This window comes from Ruditapes philippinarum, unplaced genomic scaffold (assembly GCF_026571515.1).
Source record: "Ruditapes philippinarum isolate M1 unplaced genomic scaffold, ASM2657151v2 ctg1525_1_1_1_1, whole genome shotgun sequence".
Classification (NCBI taxonomy): Eukaryota; Metazoa; Mollusca; class Bivalvia; order Venerida; family Veneridae; genus Ruditapes; species Ruditapes philippinarum.
The window spans coordinates 51547-66218 of record NW_026864043.1 but is presented as its reverse complement, the minus strand read 5'-3'; the positions used below and the strand labels follow the sequence as shown (position 1 = coordinate 66218).

Sequence of the window (14672 nt, the reverse complement as noted above, 5' to 3'; positions counted from 1 at the left end):
GGTGATTCTTATAAGAATTTAAACCTTAAAATGTAAAATAGAAGAAAAAATATTACAGGGGAGATCCTGCAATAAAACTCTGAAAATTTAAAATAAAACAAAATCAACACTATCCCTCAGACTGTAAACCCAAACCACTTTGAAACGCCTTTAAATATATCATGCAGTATCCCCTGGCTTTAACCATAACTTTTATAGCAAATAGTATGGACAATTAACCTGTTTATTTCTCAGATTACTTATGGTATATCTTATTAGAGACTAAAGTACTGTTTATGCTAGTTAACTATATATATAAAATATATTAATAGTAGCTTACATGTTCCTCAGAACGAAATCATCAAAGTAGAAAAATCAATTTAGTTGTGTCCAAGACGTGTTCTGGTTCGAACTCCGAACTGACAAATTAATAGAATTGAATATTCAATAATACAGAGCCTAATCCGATCGAAACACGTGCAGCGTGATCAGAGTCTGTACAGATGGAGAAGTTATTAATATTGCCACAAGTGTAATTAAATGTTTAAAATTTATACATGTTATAACTTCTTTTTTTTCTTACTTGAAGTACAGAAGGTGCCTTCCCAGCCTGCGGCACATACACATTCATAAGCATTAACTCGGTCAACACATGTAGCTCCATTGTTACATGCATGTGATTCACACTCGTTGATATCTGAAACATGCATTTTCCTAATTTTCATTTAACATTCCCATAAATAAGTCCAAAAAGTCAACAAAATATGTACAGACATTTTGTAAAAGTAATATGCTTTACTATGGAATATGCTGATTTACAGACATTTTACAAACATTTTAATCATGGTCTATTGACAAAGAGTTGCAATTTATCTTTTAATTAGGATGACAATCGGAAAACATGGCATAAAACTACATTTTGTATATTAAAGAACAGCTGATTCAGACTAACGGCTCGGGTGATATAAAATCTTAACAGGTAATATATCCACATATATCACTCCAAAACCAAAATAACATATAATATAAACTTGATTTTACTAATTCATGTATCAATTTTAATGTTCTACTAAGTTGATTCACAAATGTTCAAAATCGGTTTGGAATAGAAGATTCTAATATCTAAATTTCATATCATTAACAAAAATTGACGATGAATCAGTATCATATATATTTAAATTGTCTAAACTTATTCACAATTGCTTTTAAATTGGATACTCACTGGTTTGACAGTTTTTGTCAGTATAACCTGCCACACAAACACAGGTATAGTCATTGACAGCATCTTGGCATGTACCACCATTCTGGCAAGGTGATGTAGCACAGTCATCAATATCTGAAATGTTACAAATGACATGCTTTTAAATGTCTACCAAACAAAGTGCAAGCGTCGGATCACCGAAAACACATACACAAAAAATCACATTAACTATATCGAAAAAAGATATTGTTGAATGTTTCTCCTACAAAAGAACTTATTTTAACGGACACCTAAGAGAATAATGTTCACACTGACATCAGAGAATTCAATTCATCAAATAAATCGTAGCGCAAGAGTGTAATAAAGCCATTCAATAAAAGCGATATTACACTAGTGTAATAACACTTTGACGTGTCGTCATTTGCACTGGATATATAGAGGATATTTGTTTAGTTCAGTGTAAGATAGGAATATATTTCACCGAGTGAGCACCAAAAGGTATATTTCACGAGTGGTGCAGCCACGAGTGAAATATGAACTTTTGGTGTTCACAAGGTGAAATATATTTCGATCTTACACTATACTAAACAAATTTTCTTTTTATTACATGCAAAGAAACGTTTTAAAAAGACATTTAACCTAATACTGAATGAAAAGCGCGCCAAATAATAATACAACGCGACGTCATTTACGACGTCACGTCATTAAGTTGGTACCCAGTACTGTGCACGCTGGTATTTCACTGAAACAACGTAAGGGGCTTAAATTCAAAACAGTGAAATTATCAAAGTGGTAATTTCACTGTTTCAAACAGTGAAATTACCAATTTTATATCACTGATATATTTCTATAAACCACCGAAAAGCATGTAATAAAAACATAGCGTTAAAGTGCTCTAATGTTAGCGATACACCATGGCGTTTCGATGAAAAATTGCTCATTTCAACAGTTTACTGTTCTTATTTTATATATGCGATAAATAGAATATTATATTCGCGTAGATTCAATACTAAATTTATTGAACTCGTTGAATAAAACAATATTATGTTCGCCAGAGGCTCGCATAATATGATTCATTCAACTCGTTCAATAAATTTAGTATTAAACCTACAATCATTCAATATCCTCTATTTACTAGCTGCATATTTGGTATGCTGGCCTATTTCTTTTTCTATTTTACGAAACGTCTTTAGATATTCACTATTGGTTTGCATGATATTATTATAAATCGGTTCTAAAAGGGGATGGAAAACTGTACACAAAATAATACAAATTTGGAATAAACTATAACTCAATGTATTGCATACATCTTGAGTAATTTTTCATCATTTTTAAACTTCAAGCATACTAACTGGTAGGACATGTTTTGCCTGTATAACATGCGACACAATTACACGTGTAATCATTTATCTTGTCAACACAGGTTCCTCCATTTGTACAGGAATTTAAGAACATTTGTCTATAATTGAAAACATATTCTGTATTGAAGTTTTCATTGACTTCATCATGACCATCATGTTCCAAAAACACTCAATACGTAAATCATATTTTAAAACAAGAAATATTTTAATGTTCTATCATTAAAATAATGACCGACTACAATTGCTCAATGCATAACTGATCTCTGTATCTGCAGCAAGGTAGCTCTTCTTTCCTATCAAGTAACCGGTACTGTATATTATTCAAATGCATTTTTAGAACACACTCCTTGTTAGAAATGTCCCATAATCATTTAACCGTAACATTTTATTTGTTGATTCATCTTAAGGACGGTTTGTATAAATGACAAAAAAGGCCATACTTATTAAAGTAAAAGAATATACAATACTAGTTCATGATTCTGGGAAAATTGTTGAAAACATCAAAAAGAAAATGCCACGTTAAAAAGAAACATTTTGTTTCAAACACATTTTAAACATGCATTATATATGCATACTATTTTCAACAAATGTATAATAGGTCTTTAATCCATAGCTGACGCAGTCAAATCCATATTGCAAACATCACAAAAAAAATTCTTGTGAACATATGAAAACTGACGAGAGTCGTCAAATGTCTCTTAGCGTTTCTGTTTTTTCGAATATTGTGTTTGTTGTATATTCATACAATTTTTTAAAATAAAAAAGGTCAATCACTTACAATTTAACCACAACTTGTGTTTGGCTGTTTCTTACAGCATTGGTCATGATTATTATTTATTAGTATTTTAGTACTTAAATACACAAGTTAAAGTTACAAATTAAAATACATGTAATACATGTACATATATAATATATATACATAATATTACATTGACAAGAAATTGTCACGAAGTAAATTTTTAGTTCAAAGCAATTTATTTTACCGTTAATTATTTCTTGTTTATATTCATATCGTTATCACAATTCATTATTATCACATTATTCTTTTATAAGCTCTTTGTGCATTTTTTTTTCAAGTATATCAATACAACAATTTAACAAAGAATTAAACCAATATAACAAGTAATATACAAGAAAAGCAAGTAAACAATGTTTATACTTTATGCACGAAAATTGTGATATGAATAAGAAAGCTACATGTAAAATCAATACTACTTATTGTAAAATAACATTAATAAATGAACTAAATCACGACCACTTACTTTTGTCACAGAAATTGCCGTCGTACCCAGCCACACAGATACACGTGTATGTATTTATGCCATCAACACAAGTGGCGCCATTTTGACACGCATGTGACGCGCATTCATTGATGTCTACAAGAAAATTAATGTATTTAATACTTCAACAAGCATAAATATGTCTACAATGTAATTTAAACAGCATCTTTTTCTTAATCTAAATAGGGATGGATCTTGGAGGATGGTTGGATGAAACGATATGGTCCAAGACGTTAATGTCAATTCAAAATAGTTAAAAAAAATTACAATAAATAAATATATCGACTATTCAGCTTTGATTTGACACGACAATTTGCACTTGTTTGAAGAAAGTTTTCTGAGCATTTAAACTGTGGACGGTTTTTTCTTGTTCTATATACATTAAAAGCAACAATGTATTTTTATCATACATTCTAACAATAGCTAAATAAAAATGACATTTTATTTGTGATGCTAATCTAAAGATAACATAATAGAAAAAAATTCTTCAAGATAAACAAGTGTTTACTTTCCTAATATGATTCCAAAGTCAACTTACTGTTTTGACAGAAATTTCCGTCATACCCCGCCACACATGTACATGTGTACTGATTTATACCGTCGACACAAGTGGCTCCATTTTGACAGACATTCCCAATACACTCATTGATGTCTAAAAAGTAAACAAAAATATATCGTTTCCTTGTATAATAAAACATTGAATGTTGTATAATACAACACTGAAAGAAAATAACAGCATAAATACCAAGATTTGCGCAATTTAGTACACTTAAAGTTACTTTTCCACTATAATTTTTGTATTAAGCAAGTTTATGAATAAAATATGAAAACATAGAGATATTTTGGTTGAATAAATATAAAATTCACTCACTGGTTTGACAGTTGATTCCTTCATATCCGGCAACACAAGTACATGTGTATGCATTAATACCATCAACACAAGTAGCGCCATTTTGACATTGATTCGGTGTGCACTCGTCAATATCTGCAGATCAATTTGCAATGAAAATGACAATGTCATACAAATGATGTGAAATATCATTCTAAGTTTGAGTTAACACAATTTCTAATTTATTGCAGCATTTCTTCGTGAATACTGTACATCATGTGACATATTATTTCAAGCTAAGGGTGAAAACAGAAACAGCATCTTAAATGTAATACAGCATTTCGTCATATCTCCATATAGGTTTCAATGTCAGAAGCAAAGCTATAGGCAATTATCAGTCAATGACAAAACATCTTAGTAAACTTCAATTAGCAATTATGGCTGATAACACTAAAACAATATTTACACTATTTCAATACTAAAGGTATGAAATAAGTTTACGCTCTAAAATAACCAAAACAAAAATCACTTACCATTTTCACAATTGTCTCCATTATACCCGGGAAGACAAGTACAGGTGTATGCATTGATGCCATCTACACAAGTTCCACTATTTTGACATTGATTCGGAGTACACTCGTCGATATCTGAAAATAAAACAAGGAGTTGAAATAATCAACGAGATTGGAAGCGAATACATTGGTGAAAAATTTACATTGTTGGGGAATGTGCATTGTGTCAGAGTAGTATATTGATATTTTGTTTATAAAACTTAATATACGAATAAATAGTCTGATTTTAAAACTCACAAATCGGCTACATTTTGTATTACAATCTAAATACTACAGCATCTGTCAAGGGAAAAGGTTCTATGCTACTTACTTACTAACCTACACTTTCATACTCATTGTCAAATTAAATATTACACTGTTGTTTGTTTTGTCATGTACATTTTGCACTAACATTTCGTCTATCCTGCACAAAGCAGCCCTACTCAATACATAACACCATCTTAATTTTAGATGCATCTGGTATCTTATAAATACGTTCAAGTAATGTATTACCAGTACATGCTAATCCAGTTCCGTCATCTTCATACCCGGCATTACATTGGCAAGTTGAAAACGCCACACATCCTGCATTTGCTATGTTATTACACTGGAAAATGTTTGTTGAGCAGGCATCCCCTAATTCAGCTGATTCAGAAAGAGAAAAATTATTAGAAACTGATGCATAAAATGAAACTGAACGGTTATATGAAAATGAAATGAATAATTAAGAAAGCCGCCTTTAAAAAGTTAATGTTTGTACTCTTGGTTAAGTGGAAAGGTAACTCTTTATATTAAAAGTTGATTAATAATGCATGTATTAAACAAATGATCGTTGTATGTAATGACTGTAGGAGTGTGAGTAAAGTCGTAGGCACATTTAAGTGTGTACTATCCTACAAATTTGAGCCTTTGATATTTTTGAATACACATGATTATGTCCACGAATATCATAAGTATTAAATAGTAAAATCCGACAAGATGAACAGTCCTTGTTGTCAGAATATACTGTTGAATTAATAACTTTTGTGAGCAATGAAATTAAATTATGAAGAATCATTTAAATAGACGATCTGCACTCACCTGGTTCACATGTTGGTGCAGCACCATCCCAACCAGTGTCTTGCTGACAAGTTCTCGTTGCTGTACCAACAACTTCAAATGTAATAAAACACGTGTATGTAGCAACATCACCAGTGTGAGTACCGGCTGGGGTAGTAACTAAGCCATTGTCTGGGTCAGTCAGATTTCCACAATCTAGAGATAAATATAAATACTTTAATAAACATAATACCCGAAATTTAACGTTTGAAAAAAAAGAGTGATATGGAACATTTTGTGTGACATGCTTTACTTTCACTTTACTTTTCTTTTTTATTTTATGTTATCATTATAAATAGCAAAACAAGTTATTTTATTGTAAAAATCATGATGATAATAATCAGAAAAAAATCCCAAACATTTTCACAATCGAGCAATTAATAAAATAAAGATTTCATTACATTTTAATCATATTGCAATTTGTTTTCGTCTATATAAAATAAATTAATGTTAGCTGTATGATTTTGCCAAAATATGTTGCATACATATCTTTAAACAAAACTTCTTTTACAAAGTATTCTTTCGTCACGAAATAAAAAAATCTTACTATATTCGCAAGCAACGTTGGGGAGTGTTGCTGTATACCCTGCAGGGCATTCACATAGCATGGATCCTAAATTACAATACGAGTTAGGAAGGAAATTTGGGCAATTCGCTTGTGTTGCCACAGTACATCCTGAAATAATTAAAACAAAATTCATCATCAATGAAAAAAAGGAATACCGAAATATTGAGAATATCAAAAACATTCATTTGTAGTCATTGGAAAACAACATCGATGATCTTATTCTGGACAAATGGAGCAGAAGAACAAGGATATATTAATTTAAAAGAATATCACTTAACGTACGCTCATAACTCGTTATTTACAATATGTTTTCATAATGATCTTAAAAAGATTCCAAAATCAAGGTAAGAAATTACATGTTCTTATTTTGAACATTGAAAATGAAATAATAAGAGGAATGGCTACTATTTACTTTTTAATGTACGTGTACTACTGTAATATTTCAGTTTTTAAACTCACTAATGTGAGTAAATCAATTAATCAATCATTCAATCAACTATGCAAAAGTCAAAGTGCTTACATCTAAAATATTTTATCTTAAATTATCTATCTTAATTAAACATTGTAACTGAGCACTTTTTATTACAGTGACAATGTTTTGCCGATGTATTCCTGGAATGTCATGTGGCGTTCGTATTGCAATACTGCTGTATCTGAACAATAGCACATAACGTTAAATGATCTGTAGTCTGTTTAACCATTGAAGGCCACAGCATGAGGTCTCTGGTCCTCCTTATACCCTTTTCACATTTTTTTTGCAAACCTTAAACAATTGTCTAAAAATGACATCAAACGAATAACAATTTCTACTTACTTAACCTTTACACTCATATAACAAAACTAAAATCTAACACGTGGTCATCCCTCGAATAATTTCCTAAGTTGATGTGTCAAAAAATATAATATCTCGAATTACATATACTTTGTAAATATACTTCGAAAAAAATATTTAGGTAAACAATAATATATATTCTTATCTCTTAGATAAAATGTAATCCTTTTAAAACTTGTACTGTTTGTATCACCTGTGTGACCACTACGCATCTGTTTTGCAATTATTTTAGTGTTTAATTACAATTCATGAATGCAAACCATGTGTAAAAAGCAAGTATTATTATGTAATCAAAGGTTCATATTATTAAAAAGATATAGTACTCTCATTGTGAGCTCGCCCGGATTAACTTATAAAAGAGAGGTTTAACTTTCAGTCATATACATGTATATTGTAGCAGAAGCTTTACCATATAAACAATAAGTAAGACACGCATTTGGACGTACCCGTCACCCCGATCTGCCCCTTTACGTCTGCAATAAAATATCCCAGTATTAATAACAGAATCAGTGTCTTCATTTTCAGAATCACCTCTAGTGTCATTCCATTCCTTTGAAACACTAGCGAATTCGCACTATATATAACAATTGATTTAATAATCAAATATTGTTTAATGTATATGTAATCAATTTGTCTCGATTGAGGACAAAATAAATTGATTGTATATTTGTTAAGATATTGACATAATGTCTAGCTGTTATTGGTTTTGATCCATTTTGACAATAGATTAAATGATTCACACATCTTTAGTTATAATCAAGAAAAACAATAGAGGATATTTAACAGTATGCATGGTTCAAATATCATTGCCAAACTAGTGTTAAACTTGACAGCATTTGTAATCTTTTTCAATTAAATATGCAAAGATATTTTTACGGTTAAAAACGTTCAGACTTAAGTAGGTACCCTTGTCATACTATATACTAATCATTTCAATTTGTGATGAAAGTAACAAAACACAAATGAACAAAGTATTACAATTCACTTTAAACAGTTCAATCTTGATTAAATAGAATTAACACTCTTGTTGATGCATAAATTGATGTTGACAATTTCAGAAACAAAGATCAATAATTTAGGAATCTACTGCGCGGCGACAACAACAACTACATTAACAATTTTATCTTTTTATTTCAGTTTTTTATACAAACTGAATGCCAAAATATATAAGAACGCTCAAAGAAATTTTAATAAAAGAATAAAAGGAAAAGGACATTGTAAACATATATAATGAAAATGATCTCTAACTTGTGTCTAGGTAAATCATTTTAGTGTAATAATTCTAGAAATGGGAATATAACATAAATGCTTACAAATAGCAAACTTGGCTTAATCAGTTATGGTTATGTGAGCCATTAAAAATTGCAACATGTCTAACGTCCTATAGTACTGTTTCGAGAAGAAATCAACTCTCAACACCAGAACCATAATGTATTTGAATCTTAGTTCCTTTTCAGCAGTCATGTTACACTTTGAATAACTGTTTTAACAATGATGTCGGTGTGAAAAATACTTAGAAGCAATGTAACAAAAATTGATAGAGAGATCTCCCCCTGATATAACGTACAAGAGGCCATTACTTCTTTCTGTCTTTTTATTGCCGAATTAACAACTTTTTCTGATTCACTTACATTGTATTCGATTCCTTGTGTAGCAGCTTACGTAATTATACACTGGTTATTGCCAGGTTTCATCGAACAGACTTTCTCTTTTGATGTTTCCTATCATTGCAATATATCTATTTGTTTAAAATATGCATGTTAACTATTTTGATTTTTGTTTTCCTGTTTAAATCAATGAAAAGTGAGAGCAAAATAATAGTTGAATAATTACTTTCGGCATCCATCGAATCATTCGCATTTATTCAAAGCTGGAAAGGATATTATTTTTATCTCTCTCCGTGTGGTTAATCAGCTAAAGTTGTGTGTGTTACTCTTGTTCACCACCTCTCTAGAAACAGTATACTTCCAAACTGTTCCCCGGCTGTCGGTATTTTTAAGACATTATCAAACATCATGAATATGAACGTCGAATATACCTTACCAAGCATTTATACTAAACGAACTGTAGTCTCGTATGAAACGGCCCTATACGTTGATAGGCTACACATAAAATGCAGCCTATATTAAGTCTAACTACAAAAAATACAACAACAACAACAACTACAAAAATCCATATAACACACACACACACACACACACACACACACACACACACACACACACACACACACACACACACACACACACACACACACACACACACACTCACACAGATGCACAGGCATTCGTACACGCACACAAATATATTAAACAGTGTAGGAGCTAGTGTAAAATATTAGCGTGATTAAATTCATAGAACTGGTCATTGAAATTTGTTTTCTCCCGTTCTTTGAATATGCATGAGAACATAATTATTGTCCAAATGAATATTTTTTACAATGATTAAAGTATGAACTATTTGTTTGGATTCCGAAAATCAAATCACACGTACAACATACTTGCGAATTTGCATCCTCACCTTTACAGACATTAAGGTTAAATTTGTTAAATAACAGTTCTTATAGATAAGGTGTCAAAAACGAAGTAATGTATATAATTTGATGATTCATGAATGAAAATACTTTATAATATGTATGTTTTTGTAATATAATTGACTTTATCAAACATTAGTTGATACATTTATATAAGTCATTAAGCAATTTATTCCAACTGTGAAATAATCTCAAATGCAGACGAATTTATTCGCTTTATATAGCACATTAAATGATCCCATATTCATCGAGATATGTTAATGATTTTTGCACTTTTTGACAGAGGATTAAATGCTTAACACATTAACCACATTACAATAAAACATGCTATATAAATGGTAAACATTATAAAGTGTATCCCCTTGTCACTACATACTGTATATCTTGAAACTGGTTTGAAACTGGTTTATTTGGTTAAAGGCCTTTACAATAGCAATTGTGCTAGATTATTGCATAGCAAGTTGTACTGAATCACCGTTGTTGTTAAAGCACATAATCAAATTAAAACAATGAGTAGAAGTTATTGAAAAAATGAGTTTTTAGTTTATGTTTAAACACATCTAAAGACCGAGACTGTCATATATCTATTGGTAATTGGTTCCATAATTTCAGTCCCACCGTACCAAAACTCCTGTCACTGAATGTTTTTCTTCGATTGAAAGGCACTTCGTAAACATTGTTTACTAAATCAGCTGATCTGAGCCCTTGTCGCTTTGGTACCTGCCGACTTAAAAGTTCAGCCAGGTAAAGCGGTGCGCTGCCTACAGACCACTGGTACATGAATGATAGAATATTCTGATTTATTTTGGCTTTAATAGGTAACCAATGCAAATCGTACATTGCCTGTTTAAAACTATCAATTTTCCGACGTTTTAAAACCAACTTTGCACACATGCTGAATCTTTTGGAGTTTGTAAATGTCTTTATCGGAAATACCATACAAAATCACATTGCAGTAATCAAGATGTGAGATCACTAGACTTAAAACAAGAGTTTGTGTTGCTTCTTTGGTGAGGTAGTTGCGTATATTCTTAATTCTAAAAATGTTGAGCATGGCTGTTCTACATTTTGTTTTTACATGTTCTTAAAGTTTAATGTTTCATCGAGTTAGGCTCCTAGGTAACGAAAACATTTTACATGACTGACTGCCACCGGCCATGTCAATGTCAGTTGTCTGACATTTGTGAAGTTGCTGTTTATTTCCAAACATGATTAACTCGGCTTTCAAAGCGTTCATTTTTAGCTTTTTCTGGTTCATCCAGTCGTTTATGGTGATTGCACAATTCTCTATGTCTTGGATTGCTTTAGTTTCACTGTTTTGAGTTATGAACCTGAACGTTTCGTGATCATCTGCGAACCCATAGACCAAAATTGAGGGCGGTATGACGTCAAAAAGTGTCCCTGCATATGCAATATATAGCCATGGTCCTAGGCAGCTTTCCTGTTGCACATTGCACTCCTACGGACGAGGATTTAACAAAGATGAATTAACGCTAACTACACAAGTGCGTTCACTTAAGTAGGAATCAAGCCAATACAGCGCCTTGTCACTAGCACTACATTGTTGTTTGACGACATCAAGTAGTATTTCATGATCAACAGTGTCAAAGGCTGTATTTATGTCCATAGCAATAGGTGCTGTCACATCTTGATGTTCTATAGCAGAGAGTAGGTCATTTACCAATCTAAGTAACACCGAATCACATGAATGAATTTGTCTGTATGCAGATTGATTCTTTGGCAAGAGCTTATGATGATTAAGTCTAAAATGTACTGATTTTTCTGTTAGCTTTGAAAGAAAACTCAAAGACGGCACTGGCCTATAATTGCTATATGTAAGTTCTAGCACATTTCTTCAAAAAAGGTCTGACTATAGTCTGTTTCAATCTTGATGGACCTTGTTTCAACGATGGATTTATCAGTTTAGTAATAGTTGGAAGGAAGTAAATGTGTTAGATATTGTTTGAGAACATGTGTAGGCAATATATCTAACTCACAAGACTTAGTGTTAAATTCACCTATCAGTAGTTTGACTTCGTCTTGTTAAGGCTCCTTAAACTCGTCAAGGACTGGGACGTTTTAATTAAGTGGTTTGTATTTGTTAAACTCATGAAGGGAGTCTCTAAATTTAGAGATTTTATTCATAAAGTAATCAGCAAAGTTGTCCGAAAGAGTGCTGTCACTTATTCCACTAGGCATAGGATTTTCAGATTTTGTTCCTGTCAGTTCAGAAATAAAGAGCTTTTTTTGAACCACCTTTAGAGTAAGACACTATTTCACTGAGCGTTAACGTTTTTTTTCGCGTTCGATGGCATGGATGTACTTGTTACGTAAATTCTTATAGGTTTGTTACTGTTCAGGTTCTTTGTATTTCGTCCATAAACTCTCCGCTTTTCGAAGTTCACGTTTGAGGTCAACAATGTTATAATTTAACCAAGGTTTAGATGCTGGAAATATTTTTATCTTTTCAAATAAGGATACATGTTCATTAAGAATATGTTCAAAAATTGCAGACTCGGTTTGATTGAGTCTGTACATGAGGGATAATAAATACGTGCAACATCCCTCATACCCCCTAGCACCGGCTTGAGTGGTATTCAATTCACAACACTTAATAGTGCTGGCATCAATGATCCCGAAGACCCAGAAAAATATAACAACACAAAAGTAGAAAACGGGCAACTTTTTACAGCTGCCACACAGCACTTAATACCTATTGTTGTGAAGTATAAACATCTGCAAACAAAGTGATCCATTGGAAGCATTCATCCCAACACAATTACAAGATAATTGCAGACTCGGTTTGATTGAGTCTGTACATTGAGTCTAAATCAAGTTTTGTCTCGAACCAGTTAACGTAAATATTGACATCATCAGTGTTAATATTGATGTTTTCGAATTCTTGTACAAGAGCAGGATCATTAACGTCTCTCCAAGATCGGGTTTTGAATATTTTACTGAGGATATTTTCGTTCTTTACATTCAATGTAAATTTAACAACACAATGGTCTGAAACTAAAGTTCCTGGTTCACATAAAAGTACTTCCACGCCGTTAGATGGTACTGTTATTACCCTATCTAGGATATAACGACCTATGTGAGTATTGAAGTTTATATGTTGTGTCAGTCCCATTGCGAAAAGTGAATGTTTAAAATCCACCGTCACACTGCTATTGCCATCGATATGCAGGTTAAAATCTGACTTATACCTGTTTCCAAACCGGAGAAAAAAATCGTGGTAGACGTTTAGGAAGCAATTAAGATGTCATGGAGGCGGTCAATGAGTTCTTTGAGGACCAAAATAGAAAGTTCTATTTTGAAAGGTTAAAGAAGTTGGAGCATTATAAGTGGCAAAGTGCATTGATGTAGAGGGCGATAATATTGAAAAGTAAGACCATTAGTTGGGTTCTCTGACTACAGGAAGTACATCGGGACAAACACTGTTTGATTAATCCTTGTAGAAAATGTTGTTTCACATAAATCAATGGATTAAACAAGCACAAACAACGAGCACAGGTGAGAAAAATGCATTGATGTAGAGGGCTTTTATATTGAAAAGTAAGACCACGGGGGAGAATCACGCCGTTCGTTACCCAAACAAACAAGATGGCGGATGCAGTCGAAAAGTAAGTTTTTCCCTTTTTTTCTCTGAAATTCGTAATGTTCTAGTGTAAAGGTACATATAACAACCTTCTCCACAATTTTTCGGGCACACAGGATTTTATTTCATGATGTTTTGTTCCGTACTTCTTGAAATGCACAGCGAGATAATTTTCCATCGGTTTGATCGTGGTAACGCACGGCTTCTTCTCTAAAATTCACTGTTTCTTTTACATATATGTATATTAACTGAATAGATAAATACAGAATCCCTAAAGAAAGCCCAACACGACAAATTGAAAATGTTGCAGGCTCGGTTTGATTGAGCCTGTTCATGGACGATTCATATCGGGTCATTTCCTGGAAATGATAACGTATGGCGCACAATATGAATGATAACGTACGGCGCATTTTTCTGCTTATTAGAATTTCTATATATCAGTTTGTTTTTGATAGAAAAGTTATGCTTTTTGCTTGGGTCTTTCCAGACATAAGAGGAAGTGTAGAACCAAACTGAATATATATTAGAAAGGAACTGAATTAGAATTAGTGTCCAAATGTATTTGTCATCCAATGGAAACCTGTATTTCTTCAAAATTATTTGTGTTAATTCAATGCGCGCGCATCCTCAAAATCCTGATACCGCCAACACTTTTGGAGCAAAAAACGAGCCATGCGAAGCAATCATAATAGATTTGAATTAAATTCTACTATAAACTAACTTCCAATTTCTCAATTTCTGTAACAATTCAAAGCCAGGTGTACGCATTATCCAGAATCAAAATCGCACTCAACACGAAATATTGACGATAATGGGAAGACTTGTGTCAAGGCATTTGG

General features: G+C 32.2%; 1 protein-coding gene across 2 annotated transcripts in view; it reads right to left on the bottom strand.

Moving 5' to 3' along the window:
• LOC132724249 (neurogenic locus notch homolog protein 2-like) overlaps window positions 1–8298 on the bottom strand; it is a 33011-nt gene extending 24713 nt beyond the window's left edge. Inside the window, exons 1-10 of one of the 2 annotated variants that reach the window (XM_060709081.1) lie at window positions 8146–8298; window positions 6847–6975; window positions 6282–6455; window positions 5715–5846; window positions 5184–5297; window positions 4693–4806; window positions 4360–4473; window positions 3804–3917; window positions 1202–1315; window positions 563–676 (exon numbers count right to left, since the gene is read on the bottom strand). In XM_060709081.1, coding sequence (XP_060565064.1) covers window positions 563–676; window positions 1202–1315; window positions 3804–3917; window positions 4360–4473; window positions 4693–4806; window positions 5184–5297; window positions 5715–5846; window positions 6282–6455; window positions 6847–6975; window positions 8146–8242 — 1216 coding nt within the window. In that variant the 5' untranslated portion in view covers window positions 8243–8298. The remainder of the gene's footprint in view (window positions 1–562; window positions 677–1201; window positions 1316–3803; window positions 3918–4359; window positions 4474–4692; window positions 4807–5183; window positions 5298–5714; window positions 5847–6281; window positions 6456–6846; window positions 6976–8145) is intronic. The other variant, XM_060709080.1, reaches the window with a different exon arrangement.
• Window positions 8299–14672: the final 6374 nt, after the last annotated feature.